The sequence below is a fragment of the Branchiostoma floridae genome, chromosome 17 (assembly GCF_000003815.2).
Source record: "Branchiostoma floridae strain S238N-H82 chromosome 17, Bfl_VNyyK, whole genome shotgun sequence".
NCBI lineage: Eukaryota > Metazoa > Chordata > Leptocardii > Amphioxiformes > Branchiostomatidae > Branchiostoma > Branchiostoma floridae.
Window position 1 is genome coordinate 10227906 of NC_049995.1, and position 12522 is coordinate 10240427.

Here is a 12522-nt window from a genome sequence, read left to right on the forward strand (position 1 = left end):
GCTATTGTTATGATTGTTGACAATGTGTGTCGGCGCTCTTTCGCATACGATAATCTCATTAAAACCGGTTTTTCAAGGTCTCAATGGCAACATTTACTACTCTGTAGTGTCATAGGGGAAATTAATTTTTGCGGTTTTCACGAATTTTTGGAATTGGCTGCAGAAAAAAAATTCGAGCTGGCTAGAACCCTGGTAGTACCTTTATAGCTGTGTTGTTCAACTGCCCTTCAACATTTTGCACGCCAGCATTACTGACAGTCAGTTCATTAAAAAATCCTTCCAACCCCTTTTGGTGTACATTTGTATATTGGGGATGACCGTAAATGGCTTTCTCCTTTTCTATAGCCCTTTGGCCACACAAGCTACTGATAACGGTAGCAGCTGATGATACTTTCATCAACCATACATTCACACCTTACCTTAAGTTTGCACAGACATGCCCCAAAAGCTTTGTACTGAATTCAAAGATGTCCCTCTGTATTTGCTCTGGCAATGAGTTTTTCTCTATTTTGGACAGTGTTGTAGTCTTAGATAATAAAAAAAATAGTTTAGCTTTTAAGTTAGCATAAACTCTGTCTTGAGGAAGTTACTCAAAAGCTTTGAACAGTAACATAATGAATTTGCCCTATAACAAGTAATTGCTAAAAAGTCTTTCCGATGTTTCAACATTTGATAATTTCTTTTCTTAGTATATCTATAATTTTGCATTGACAAATGCTTTTCTGTTCACAGCGAATGTGCGTCTTGATGTTGGGAGACCAATCAAGGTCAACTTCAGCATCACCAAGGTAAAACAAGCCATGGGTGTCCTGAAACTGCTGACTCCCACCAAACATCATGAAATCCAGGCCAAGCTTTCCCCAACCGTTCCTCAAAAAGACTTGAAGAATCTTGAAACAACAACGCAAAAGACCGCAGGAGTAGCATCAAAGCCAGAAAAAGCGACTTCTGTGGCGCCAACTGAGTTGACACCTCTGTTGGCAAGGTTGCATTCTGCCAGCTTTGCCATTGGTCAGGTGGTTGTTGCTATGGAGACAGTGCCACACCCACAAAATCCCAAAGCAGTGATGTCGCTGACTGGGATAAGCAGTAAAGTGGAGATGAAACTGGCAGAGAATGGCAGTAAGTACCATAACAGTACATACAAAATAACCAAATCATTTACTGCCATACTGTACAACTACTACATGTAAGCACAGTAATGGCACTAAGTACAGTATACCTACTGCCATACTGTACAGTAATTATGGTTACTGCAGTAAGTATTAACTACAATGCTAATACTGCCTTACTTTACTACTAAGTATAGTAATGGCAGTAAGTGCATCTTTAAGTACTACTGCCATACTGTACAGTATTGGCAGTAAGTAGTCAGTATAACTACTGTCATACTGTACTATATATGCAGTATGTCAGTAAGTACAGGTTCAGTATGAGTTATCATTTAATTAAATGTAGTACAATGTTAAACTATTAGAATAATGATTTTATTTCTGCAGTATTGTTTCAAACACTTTCTTAGAACACCCTGCAAAATATGTGTAACTTTCCCTTCTATTCAGAAACACAGTGAAAGCAGCTGAATTTATAGTAAAAATTACTAAGATCATTGCCATATTCTTATCATCTGTTTAACTGTTTTTCCTCAGCCGACTTGATAGCAACTACTTGCGACACAACTATCAAAGACTTCTTGGTGAAAACCTCCCTCCATGACAAAATGCGACCCCTGCTTGGACCTCTGACCTCTGAACTCTCCCTGGCCTGTGATTGGTCAACCCACAGTGGCAGCCAGTATGATCCTCATCTTCCCAAAGTGAATGCTGGGATACATCTGGGCATTGTGAGGGTTTTCATTGGACAGGAACATCTGAACTGTGCCTTGTTGATGACTGAGCATATACAGGAGTTTGTAACAGAGTTCACAGGGAAAACAAAGGTAAGGCTTTTACACTCATTTGGGGCTACGTATTGATACAGAAAAAGTATGCTTATTCATTTAATGTGTAACCATGTTTAAGAAAAATGGCCTTGCAGTTCCAGACCAAGCTGCTAGGGGGGTTGAAACCTGCACCTCTTTTTCTTTTTCTTTACTTCACAACCTATGTATGCTACCAGAAAAACCAAGTCACACTTTTTATAGCATATTGTCCAGGACAAAAAGTTTTAAAAATTGGAATAGCAGCTGCAGAACCAAAAAAAGCAGCTAAAATTTCAATAATCAACCCTGACCTTCATCTGCAAAGACCTCCCCAACAAACACATATCATAATAAATTCCTTTTTTTGCTTCTTACATTATATGTATAAAGGCCAAACACGTCAAAAACGTTGTGTGTGTGGCGGGGGGGGGGGGGGGGGTAACAATGCTGGAAAATAGTTTACCCCTCTTAGTGTCTCAACTAGATCAAATTGGCATTGTCCAGTTACACTGGTAGCCCCAAACAGTTGAATATGAATGATGACAAACAGGTATTCATAGGGAAACCATAATATACAGTTGTACTATTTTAATTTCTTTCTGGTACAGAATTTAAAGAGGACTGAGCCAGATGTCTCACCACCCACAATGCAGTCTGACAAGCCTCCAGTTGCCATGGACACTGTTGCCATGGATACTGTCATCAGTTCAAGAGATGACCTCAGAGTTGGAACATTCCAGTACATCTCCAACAGAGGTAGGTGAAGATTTTTGGCAACACCTCAGGGGTGGAGGCATTTCTTTTTCACAGTGTTACATGTTAGAAAAGGAATTCAAAACAATGTACCAGTCCCGTTAATGACTGATTAGTCATTGAATCTAAAAATTGAATAAAATAATCTGCAACAAATAGGAGATATGCTTTATAGTCTATATACTTGGCAAAACAGACACTGAAAAAAAACACAAAGTAACACCAGTTGTCTTAAAGTTTATAAAATATCATATATCCAAATGATTTTGAGCAATGGGAAGGTTCCATTTTGCTATAACCACCTGTCATTATTAGCCCATATTTACCACTTGCGAGTTCTCCACATATTGTGTTGGATGATATGTATTAGTCCAACATTCATTTGCTTTGCTCACTCGGTGGTTTATTTGGTTGTTACAGGAACAGACCATACCTTATAACATCCCATTCATCTAACTACGCCTCATGAAGGCCCTTAACCTTTTGATAATATGTAGATTTTATTGAATGGTGAATGTGAAATATTCATGTGGTAATATGACAAAATTTCTATTAATTTTACATTTTTTCCAGATGGGGGTAAGAGATTGCCCAATCCTGGCCAGATAGTGTTTACGAAGGAGAGAGGAGGGAAGCCCGGCACGATGGCTTGGTGTTACCACAAGCCCCGCGTGCTGACGTACATCCACGTGACCCCCGTGCCGTTCCACACCATGGATGATCCGGACATCAGCTTCACAGAGCTGGAAGAATTTGTTGAGGTCAGTGGAAGGATTTTGTCATTGAAAGTCTGACTTAAAGGTTTTGTATTGTGTGTCTAGTCTGACACTATATATTAATATAATAGAACAATATGGAAGAATGGGGGCCAATATGCAAGAATGTGGAATCTGGTGTTTTCAGTTTAGTGTGAATGTGGATTGGCTGAATATTTTTGAGTAGTTACAAGCACAAACATGTCATAGTCCAGGAATATGTGACTTATTACAAATTTATATTAAGATATGCCAAATAGACCAATCTTGACTGTCCGTCACAATTAACTTCAACCAATGGGAGATTGGCAATGATTAGGTTTGATAGTTTGGCTGTATGTCAGTCAAATATTTGCTCTTTTAATTATGCATGTACATGTATTTTGCATCTCTACATTTTGATGGAGGAATTGGTCTATTTCTTGGCCCTACAAAATAGTGAGAATATGGCTCAGTGCTTTTTTTATATACTAGATAATATATATGTTCAACTTATAGAATTCTTAACTGTTAATAGATTGACCATACAGTCATGTAACTTTTGCACTACTAATGTATGTTCCTCCATGCAGGTGCCATGTTCTCTTCAGTACTGGGATGAAGTCAGGAAGGCCTTTGTCATGTTCCACAAGTTCAAACTGTCAGCCAGCAGGTCATACCATGCCAGGTTTGCTGACATTGCCATGGCAACAGCCAATCAGGTGGTGGCAGCCCAACTGTGGCAGGTGGTGGTGCATTCTGGGACAGAAGTTCAGGGAGAACCAGAGTAAGTGAAGCTTTATATTTGACAAAAAATATGTCTCAGTGGATGGTATTTTTTGCTGAAAATATGCAATGAACATGTTTTTTGCCATATTAATCTTGCTTTTTTGGCTCGTTATTACTGCTTTGATTTTTGTAGCATTCTCTAATGGACTAAACTAGTAAACAGATTTCAAAGTCCCAACCAACTCTTTGAAAAGATGTTGCTACTCTCTCATTGGTCAAACTGCTAGTAGGCATCCTCTCATTGGTTGAACCACTGATTGCCATGCTGTCATTGGTTTGACTGCTACTTCTAACTGCCAATGATTTGAAGAACTGCAACTTGTCATGCTATTATTCAATTAACTGCTTAAATTGCTATGCTATCATTGGATGAGCTGCAACTTGCCATGCTATCATTGGATGAACTGCTAATTGCTATCCTATCATTGGATGGACTCCTAATTGCCATGCTATCATTGGTTGACCTGCTAATTGTAATAGACAGTTAACTGTCTTGCTGATTGCTGGTGTGTGGCTAAACCTTCCCATCATCCCTCCATGCAAGCTTTGTCTTTGTTTCTGGAAGTGGCGACACCTGTCCATCGGAGGAGGAAAGCGACCCCCTCCTATCGCCCATGGCGTTGGCGGCCTGCATGCGAGTGGACTCGAGTTTCGCGCCGAAGTTTGTACCGGCCGTGTCAGCGTCTTTATCGGCGAGTGCCATACAGATCAGCGTCAGTAATCATACAGAGCATCTTGGGAAAGGTAAACAAATATTTTTTTACTATTATCTTTAACCTTTTGTGGTGGTTTTGTTCTCACAAGGACCTCTCCACTAAAAATTTAAGACACTGCAACTACATTGTATGTATTTGCAGTGTAGTACTACTTTACTAAACAATTGTTTTAGCCATGAGATTTTAAACTCTGCAAAAATCTTCTTTCACTCTTTGAGAGAAATAAAACCACTGTGAAAGTAAATGAAATTCAGTATTATAGTCAAATGTGTTTGATGTAAAATGTATGGCTGCTACATGTACCTTCTTTTTTTTTTTTTTTTTTATATTTATTGCATTTCAAATAAACAGAAATAACAGAAGAATACATAATGACAATAGAGATGGAGACAATAACTGAGACAAAACATAAACATAAACCACGGATCCAAAAATAGATAACAATACTACAGCGGGAAGAAAATAATACCAACCAAATAAACTAATACAGCAGTATAAGGTAGTATCGTTTACATAAGAAAAGTAACATCAGTGTAAATTAATGGTAAACTTTAAACAAGAATAATCTCAAATAAAGTACAGACACATAAGAAACCATCAATACAACATTTCGCTTCAAATACTAGTGAAAATAATTGAATAATGCAAAACCACAAGAGTAGCAAAAGACAAAAAGAAAATAGAGGGGTTTAAGAAATGATGTGAAGTATTTCTCCCCATTTACTGTAGTGAACTGCCAATTTGTTCTTTCTGGAAGCTATTATAAATTCCAATTTGTAAGAAGTCTTAATATATGAGATAAAATGGTTTAATGATAGGTGTTTTTCTTGCTGTTTGTAAATAAAAAATTTTGCCATTAATATTAGTGTATTGTTCAGCCTAGGGGAATTTACTGTTAGATCACCCAAAATTACATTTGCTAAATCTATGTGTAATGGTTCACTCGATACTCGTTCGTGCCATTTCTTAACATCTCTCCAAAATTGGGAAACTCTTGGACATTCCCAAAATAGATGCAGTGTATCTTCTTGCTCATTTCCACAGTGTATGCAAATAGGGCTGTCCGAGAGTTTCCAAATATATAACATTTTTCTGGTAGGTAGAAATTTATGTAACATCCTAAATTGGAAAAATCTTAGTCTCGGACATATTGTAGTCTTGTATATCAGTCTAAAAACTTGTTTCCATGGTATTATTATGTCAAGTATTTCTTCCCAATATGTTTGGATTTTAACTGGGGTTTGGACTACGTTATTTGTTAAAAGAGTTGTCATGTATATATCTTTATTTATCTTACGTGCCCCCAACCAGGAATAGTTTGATATGAAGGGTGCATTGTTAGATTACTTAGATTAGAATAGCCTAGTTCCCCCCTCCCCGTACGAATGGAACAGTCGGGTCTGGAATGTGGAGGTTTAGGAATACACACGTGGAACTGAGATGTGTGTGTGAGTGTCTTTATTTTATCCCTAAGTGAGAGGGACCAGGAGTCAACTTAACAATGGTAGCAGAGGGTGCAACTCTAGACATTTAGAGTCGACGATCCGGGTCTCTGGTTTCGACGGTGCCCGATTTCTCGGACGTTTTCTGTGCATTGGCTTGGAGGGCGACCTGAGATTTCCAAGATGGCGACGTGTGAACGGCTCGATGCACAGAGAGTGGTCAAACGTGGCAGGTGTTTGGATTCGTGGAAGCCAGGAAAGCGGGGCAAGGAGAACTAGGGTGTAACCCGAAAATGGCAGTGCAGAAGGAGAGACTGAGTTCCAGAGGATTTCTGGGAGGACATGGAGGACCCTGTTCAGAAGACTTGAGTGTGGACAGTTGTGAGAGGAACTTTCCAGTTGTGAGAGGAACTTTCCAGGATCGTGTCGCCTGCAGGACCGGCCATCGTGTGCGGGTTCGGTGATTGTCGGCGGGGAGGATTCTACTCGAGGGGCTGCAGTGTTCGAGAGGACCTGGTTCCAGGCAAGAGGACTGCCCTGATCTGTATGAACTGAACTGTAAACAGTCACTACTGTGAGAGGAAAAGGACAGTGACCAGTTTGTTGTTTGTGTTAATTTCTATTATACATATGTGGCCTTCTAGCTGTATGCAGTGGGTTTTGAAATTATTTCCGGTGACCCAATTCCTTTGTTCTGTGTGTTTACTTAAGTGTGTTTTGAGAAGAGAGTGTCTCAGCACATCTGTTTCATATATTACTGTTCTGCTGGAAAGGATGGGGACCGTTCAGCTTGTATCAGGGGTGGTTGTTAGCTTGTAGCATCATCTGGTTTAGTTTACGAGTACAGTATATATGGGACGACTATGGGAGTCACCGAGAACAGTTAATGACAGAAGTGATCGCAGAAGAGAACGACAAGACGTAAGAAGTCCACATTGTTGATATGTGTTGTACTAGACTTGGTAAGAAGTCCACATGATTGAGATGTGTTGTACTAGACTTGGTAAGAAGTCCACATGATTGAGATGTGTTGTACTAGACTTGGTAAGAAGTCCACATGATTGAGATGTGTTGTACTAGACTTGGTAAGAAGTCCACATGATTGAGATGTGTTGTACTAGATTTGGTAAGAAGTCCACATGATTGAGATGTGTTGTACTAGACTTGGTAAGAAGTCCACATTGTTGATATGTGTTGTACTAGACTTGGTAAGAAGTCCACATTGTTGATATGTGTTGTACTTGACTTGGTAAGAAGTCCACATTATTGAAATGTTGTTGTTGACTTGGTAAGAAGTCCACATTATTGAAATGTTGTTGTTGACTTGGTAAGAAGTCCACATGATTGAAATGTTGTTGTTGACTTGGTCAGAAGTCCACATTATTGACAAGTGTAGGTGGTAAGAAGTCCTTAAGTATTCTGATGGGTAATGGACTGGGTGAGAAGAGTGCATGATGAAGATGGAAAAAAATATGGTTGCGTTACCATAAGGACATTTAAAGTCATACGGACAGTAAAAAAAAAGGACATAGGGGAAGTTTGATGAGTATTACACTGTTCTAAAGTTATCTATATAAGGGAAGTTTGAAGTTTGATGAGTATTACACTGTTATAGGGTTGATGAGTATTACACTGTTCTAAAGTTATCTATATAAGGGAAGTTTGACGAGTATTACACTGTTATGAAGATCTGATAAGTATTACACTGTCTAGTTTCTGTAGAACGCAGCTCATCAGTTTATGTAACCTTTTAGTCATGCAACCTTGATAGTTTTAAATATAGCTCTGTATATTCTGTTACTGAAGTTCTTTAGACAATGGTGTAAATTTCTGGTAGATTTCAATGTTTCAACTTATGTGACGTTATCTAGAATAGAAAAGAAAAAAGGGGGAATGTTAGATTACTTAGATTAGAATAGCCTAGTTCCCCCCTCCCCGTACGAATGGAACAGTCGGGTCTGGAATGTGGAGGTTTAGGAATACACACGTGGAACTGAGATGTGTGTGTGAGTGTCTTTATTTTATCCCTAAGTGAAAGGGACCAAGAGTCAGCTTAACATGAACATTAGGTCCTATAGTAAGTGGTTTATCCTTAAGATGTCTTTTCCAGGTGCTTGGGATAGCGGAGATTATTTGATTATATTCCATCATTTGAAGAGTTTTCCCAAATTTCAGCGATAATTCCTTATATGACAAAAATTTTCCATTTGTATCTTATAAATAATATTTGACCAGTAGCTTGCTTTCTAAAGTGAATAGGCTTGCTGTCTATAGTAATATTTGAGTTGAGCCATAAAAGCTGTGATTGTATGTCCTGGTGTGTTTCAGGTGGCTTAAATTGGAAGGAAAGCCATGCTTTAAGGGCATTGATGAAGAAAGGACTAACAGACCGAGAAAACTTAGTAAAAATACAGTCTATATGATATTTAGATAATTGCAAGAAAGGGTAAAGTTTACATACAGGATCTGGGAAATCAGTCAAGTATTTACTTAAAGGTGTTTTTGCTTGCCATAGTCTAGGTATCCACGATGCCTTACGAGTGAGATCAAAAGTGGGTAAGTGTATTAATTTCAGACCACCACAGTCATAGGTGTTATATATAACCTTGCGTTTAATCTTTTCTGGGCGCCCATTCCAAATGAAATTGAATATCTTTTTCTCATACTCCTTAAAGAACTTGGCTCTAGGAGAAGGTAATGCCATGAATAGATATGTAAATTGTGATACTATTAGAGAGTTCACCAAGGCAATTTTACCAAAAAGTGTTAAGGAATGTCCTCTCCAGGGGAGCAAGATCTTGTCTATCTTAGCTAGTTTTGTCCAGTAATTCTGATCTAATTTTTCGGTATAACCAGTTGTGCCTAAACCCAGCATGTACATGTACCTTCTTTGTTTGGTCAGTCTTGTGCAAATCTTTATAAGTCCCTTGTTAACAAGAACGGTTGCTGTAATGCTTTCCAATATAAAACAAAATATAAATTCAAAACATTGGCATACAATGTATCGGTTGGATAATGTTTAACTTCTTATACATTCTTGTTGTCCGTTTACAATGACAGGTCCTATTGGAAGGCTGCAGCCTTTTAAGTTTGATGACTCCATGCCAAACGATCAGGAGTTTCTGGACATCTCGATGGAGAAACCACTTCTACACTTCAAACACTGGCATGGGGACAGAGACTGGTCATCTCTACAGGTCAGTTATATATATGACCCAACCAGTGTTCTGATGTTGCAAGATAATGGTTACTCAAGGAAGTAGATAGACTTCTAAATTAAATGCTTGAGTAACAGATATCCTGCATATCGTACTTCCAGGATGTTCACTGACACATTCTGTGGTAGGTTTTCATTTGTAGGTTTTAGGACTAGGCTATTTAGGCTTTATCAGATACAGTAGTCAATTATTTGTAAAAGTACAATACTACAGTAATGACCGTGCTTTCTACCCTGTCCCAATTACATGTATTACAGGTATACAGACACTTTTTGCCTCCTGCATCCTTTTAAGGTGTGAAAGGACTTAAGGCACACGTACATTGGACACAGCTACTACTGTAAATGCATTTAAGTTTGCGGGGATTTGATTTCGCGGTAGCGGGAAAATGGATTTTTCGCGGTGGTTTTAATTTCGCGGTTGCACCATGCACTGTAGTCTCTTACTGTTATGAAAAAATGTTTGCTGTGGTTTTAAATTCGCGGTGCAGTGGCCACCGCAAACATTTCTGCATTTACAGTATATTTTAGGAGGAGAAATATTATTGCCGCCATTCAACTTATAATGAAAATTGAAGGTTTTGTTGCAAATTCTCGCCTATGGGGCTAATTGCAAGTGAACAAGATCAAATATATGAAGCTATTGAAAACAGTAAAATAATATAAATTCTAACATACACATGTATTCCATTGGAAAGTTAACTACCCTTTTTTCAGCACCATGGAGGGGGAACATGTCATTCTGCATCAACTACATATGATTAACACAATGTTTTCGTTGGATGTGAAACAACTACCTGGTATTCAGCACCAAGGCTATGGCTACTAGTCTATGGAGAATACTGGACGGGAAATCCGTATTGATATACCCATAGGGTAAATGACCTGCCTGATGTGTATTATGTATGCAATATATGGCATGGCGGGCTCCTATGAAAATGATGGCTGCTGTTTCTCCACTTTTGATCAATAGCTAGGGTGGGTACCGATGCAGAAAATTGAGGTCCAAGTATGGTCCATGTCCAGAAAATCAGGTCCAGGTTTTTTCTTCCCCTCTCTACCCCAAACTAGATGGAAGGGTCCATTGGTGCTGATGTGTTGGAGTACAGGAACTTGACCATGCAGCCTTTGGTCGAACCATTCAAGCTACAGGGGGAGCTCATGTACAGAAAAGAAGCACATGTGGTAGGTTTCATTTTTGAAAGTTTACCCACCATTCCTTATGGGTATTATAAAAGTGCTTTAGGACTTTCAATGCTTACTATCTAGCAAGATAATGACATTGAATATGAATTAGTTGAAGAGGTATTTATTCATCACAAACAAAATAAAACACTTAAATGTCTGGTCTTGTTTGAAGTGACCAGTATATTGTTTTGATTTCAGACACATGTGGACACCAGAGTTTCGACAGACCCGATTCACCTGCGGGTAGCCCAGGGTACAGTCCACACACTGACCATGGCTCAGCGACTCTGGACACAGGTAATTATTATCATCTTCCAGTGGACTGCATTGGAATTCAGTTAAATCTAATAACTAAAGGAACTGCATAAATGAATAAAAGTGCTCAAAATACTTCTTTTCAGCCGGGTTGCTCAGACTGCAACCTGAATCAAAAGCCAGGTTGTGCCATCAACATTTCAGGTTGTCTCACATCCAAGTTATTACTTTAAATCAGCAAATTTCCATTGGCTTTTCTTCCAGTTACATGTAACTACTTATGTTTTATCTTATGAATAGATAAAAACAAAATTTTATGCACGCTGGTGGAGGAAAAGCGGTTTTGCAACTGCAAAATTTCAGGTTGCACACTGAGCTTTTGCAAGGGGGTATGTCAAATCATCCCATCTATACCTAAGTCTAACTGTTTGACCACTGGGGAACCACAGAAGATCTTACAACCAGTTTTTTTCCACCCTTCTCGGTTTTCTGTGTCTCTTTAAAAGTTTCACTTAGTGTTATTCTAGTCTATTGTCTGGTATTATGATTCCCCCCATATTTTTGTTGCCTACCTTATTGTGCAAACAGTGAATGCAGCCATTACTCCAATGTTTCTTTCTTTCAGAATTTCTCCCCCACAAAGACAGATGACGAACGGCTCATTCTCAACTACTTTGTGATCTGTAACGACACCCAGGAGACTATCCGGTTTGGACAGGTGGACACGGATGAGAACGTCATCCTGTGCAGCCGGCGCATGCACGGCTACAGCTGGCGCACCCACAAACAAGTGCAGGTTGGCAGGGTTCGTAGTTGTCTATAAATGTTAGGGAGAAAAGGTGCAAGTAGTGTTATATAATTATGTTTTCCTGAAGGAGAAAAAAATATTGTTTTTGCTGGTTCATTCTTTTTCTTTCTTCCTCCTAGCAGAAATGTTTTATGGAAAAGGCTAGGCTGGCTTTTACGGAAGGCTACTCAGATAACGCCATTCACAGCCCCTTGTCTTTTCTCACTCACACACACTACTTTGCATTTGGAGCGAGTCTGTAATTTTGGCTTGGGACAATACTTACTTGGGGAAAAAAAGGATAGTTTTGGAGAAAAGGGGAAATTTTAGCAACATAAAATGCAAATGAAACATTTAATGCTTGATTATTTCCAGATGCTCCACGTGTGTTTTGAGGGGTGGGCGAACTGGCGCTGGTCCGAGCCGTTTAACATCGACACGGCCGGGTCGTTTGTGCGGACCATCCAACACCAAGGGCACGCGACCTCGCTGATCGTCAAGGTTCAACCAATCACACCTCTCCAGAAACAGGTAACTGATTCGGTTTGAAACTTGGGCCCAGAATATTGTACAAATCCCACCATAACCTTGCTAGAATCTATTTTGCATTCAGCTTATTTACATCTTTATTCTAGATTTCATTATGTTTTGTAAAGAAAGTTCTGGTGTAGGCCATGGGTATGGTATTTCCTGAGTGTGCAGCCTTCATTATTTCATAAC

The 12522-nt window shown here is 39.1% G+C and overlaps 1 protein-coding gene across 6 annotated transcripts in view; it reads left to right on the top strand.

Moving 5' to 3' along the window:
- LOC118404116 (vacuolar protein sorting-associated protein 13B-like) overlaps positions 1–12522 on the top strand; it is a 56725-nt gene that overhangs the window by 30401 nt on the left and 13802 nt on the right. For 3 of the 6 annotated variants that reach the window (XR_004829748.1, XM_035803105.1, XM_035803104.1), the window contains exons 26-36: positions 733–1122; positions 1650–1939; positions 2530–2677; positions 3248–3435; positions 4002–4195; positions 4742–4941; positions 9416–9552; positions 10644–10757; positions 10959–11057; positions 11641–11820; positions 12178–12333. Coding sequence is in view for 5 of the 6 variants with exons in the window: in XM_035803105.1 (XP_035658998.1) it covers positions 733–1122; positions 1650–1939; positions 2530–2677; positions 3248–3435; positions 4002–4195; positions 4742–4941; positions 9416–9552; positions 10644–10757; positions 10959–11057; positions 11641–11820; positions 12178–12333 (2096 nt within the window). In the remaining variant the exon portion in view is untranslated. Of the gene's footprint in view, positions 1–732; positions 1123–1649; positions 1940–2529; positions 2678–3247; positions 3436–4001; positions 4196–4741; positions 4942–6387; positions 8353–9415; positions 9553–10643; positions 10758–10958; positions 11058–11640; positions 11821–12177; positions 12334–12522 lie in introns of those variants that run through there. The other 3 variants (XM_035803106.1, XM_035803107.1, XM_035803108.1) reach the window with 3 other exon arrangements.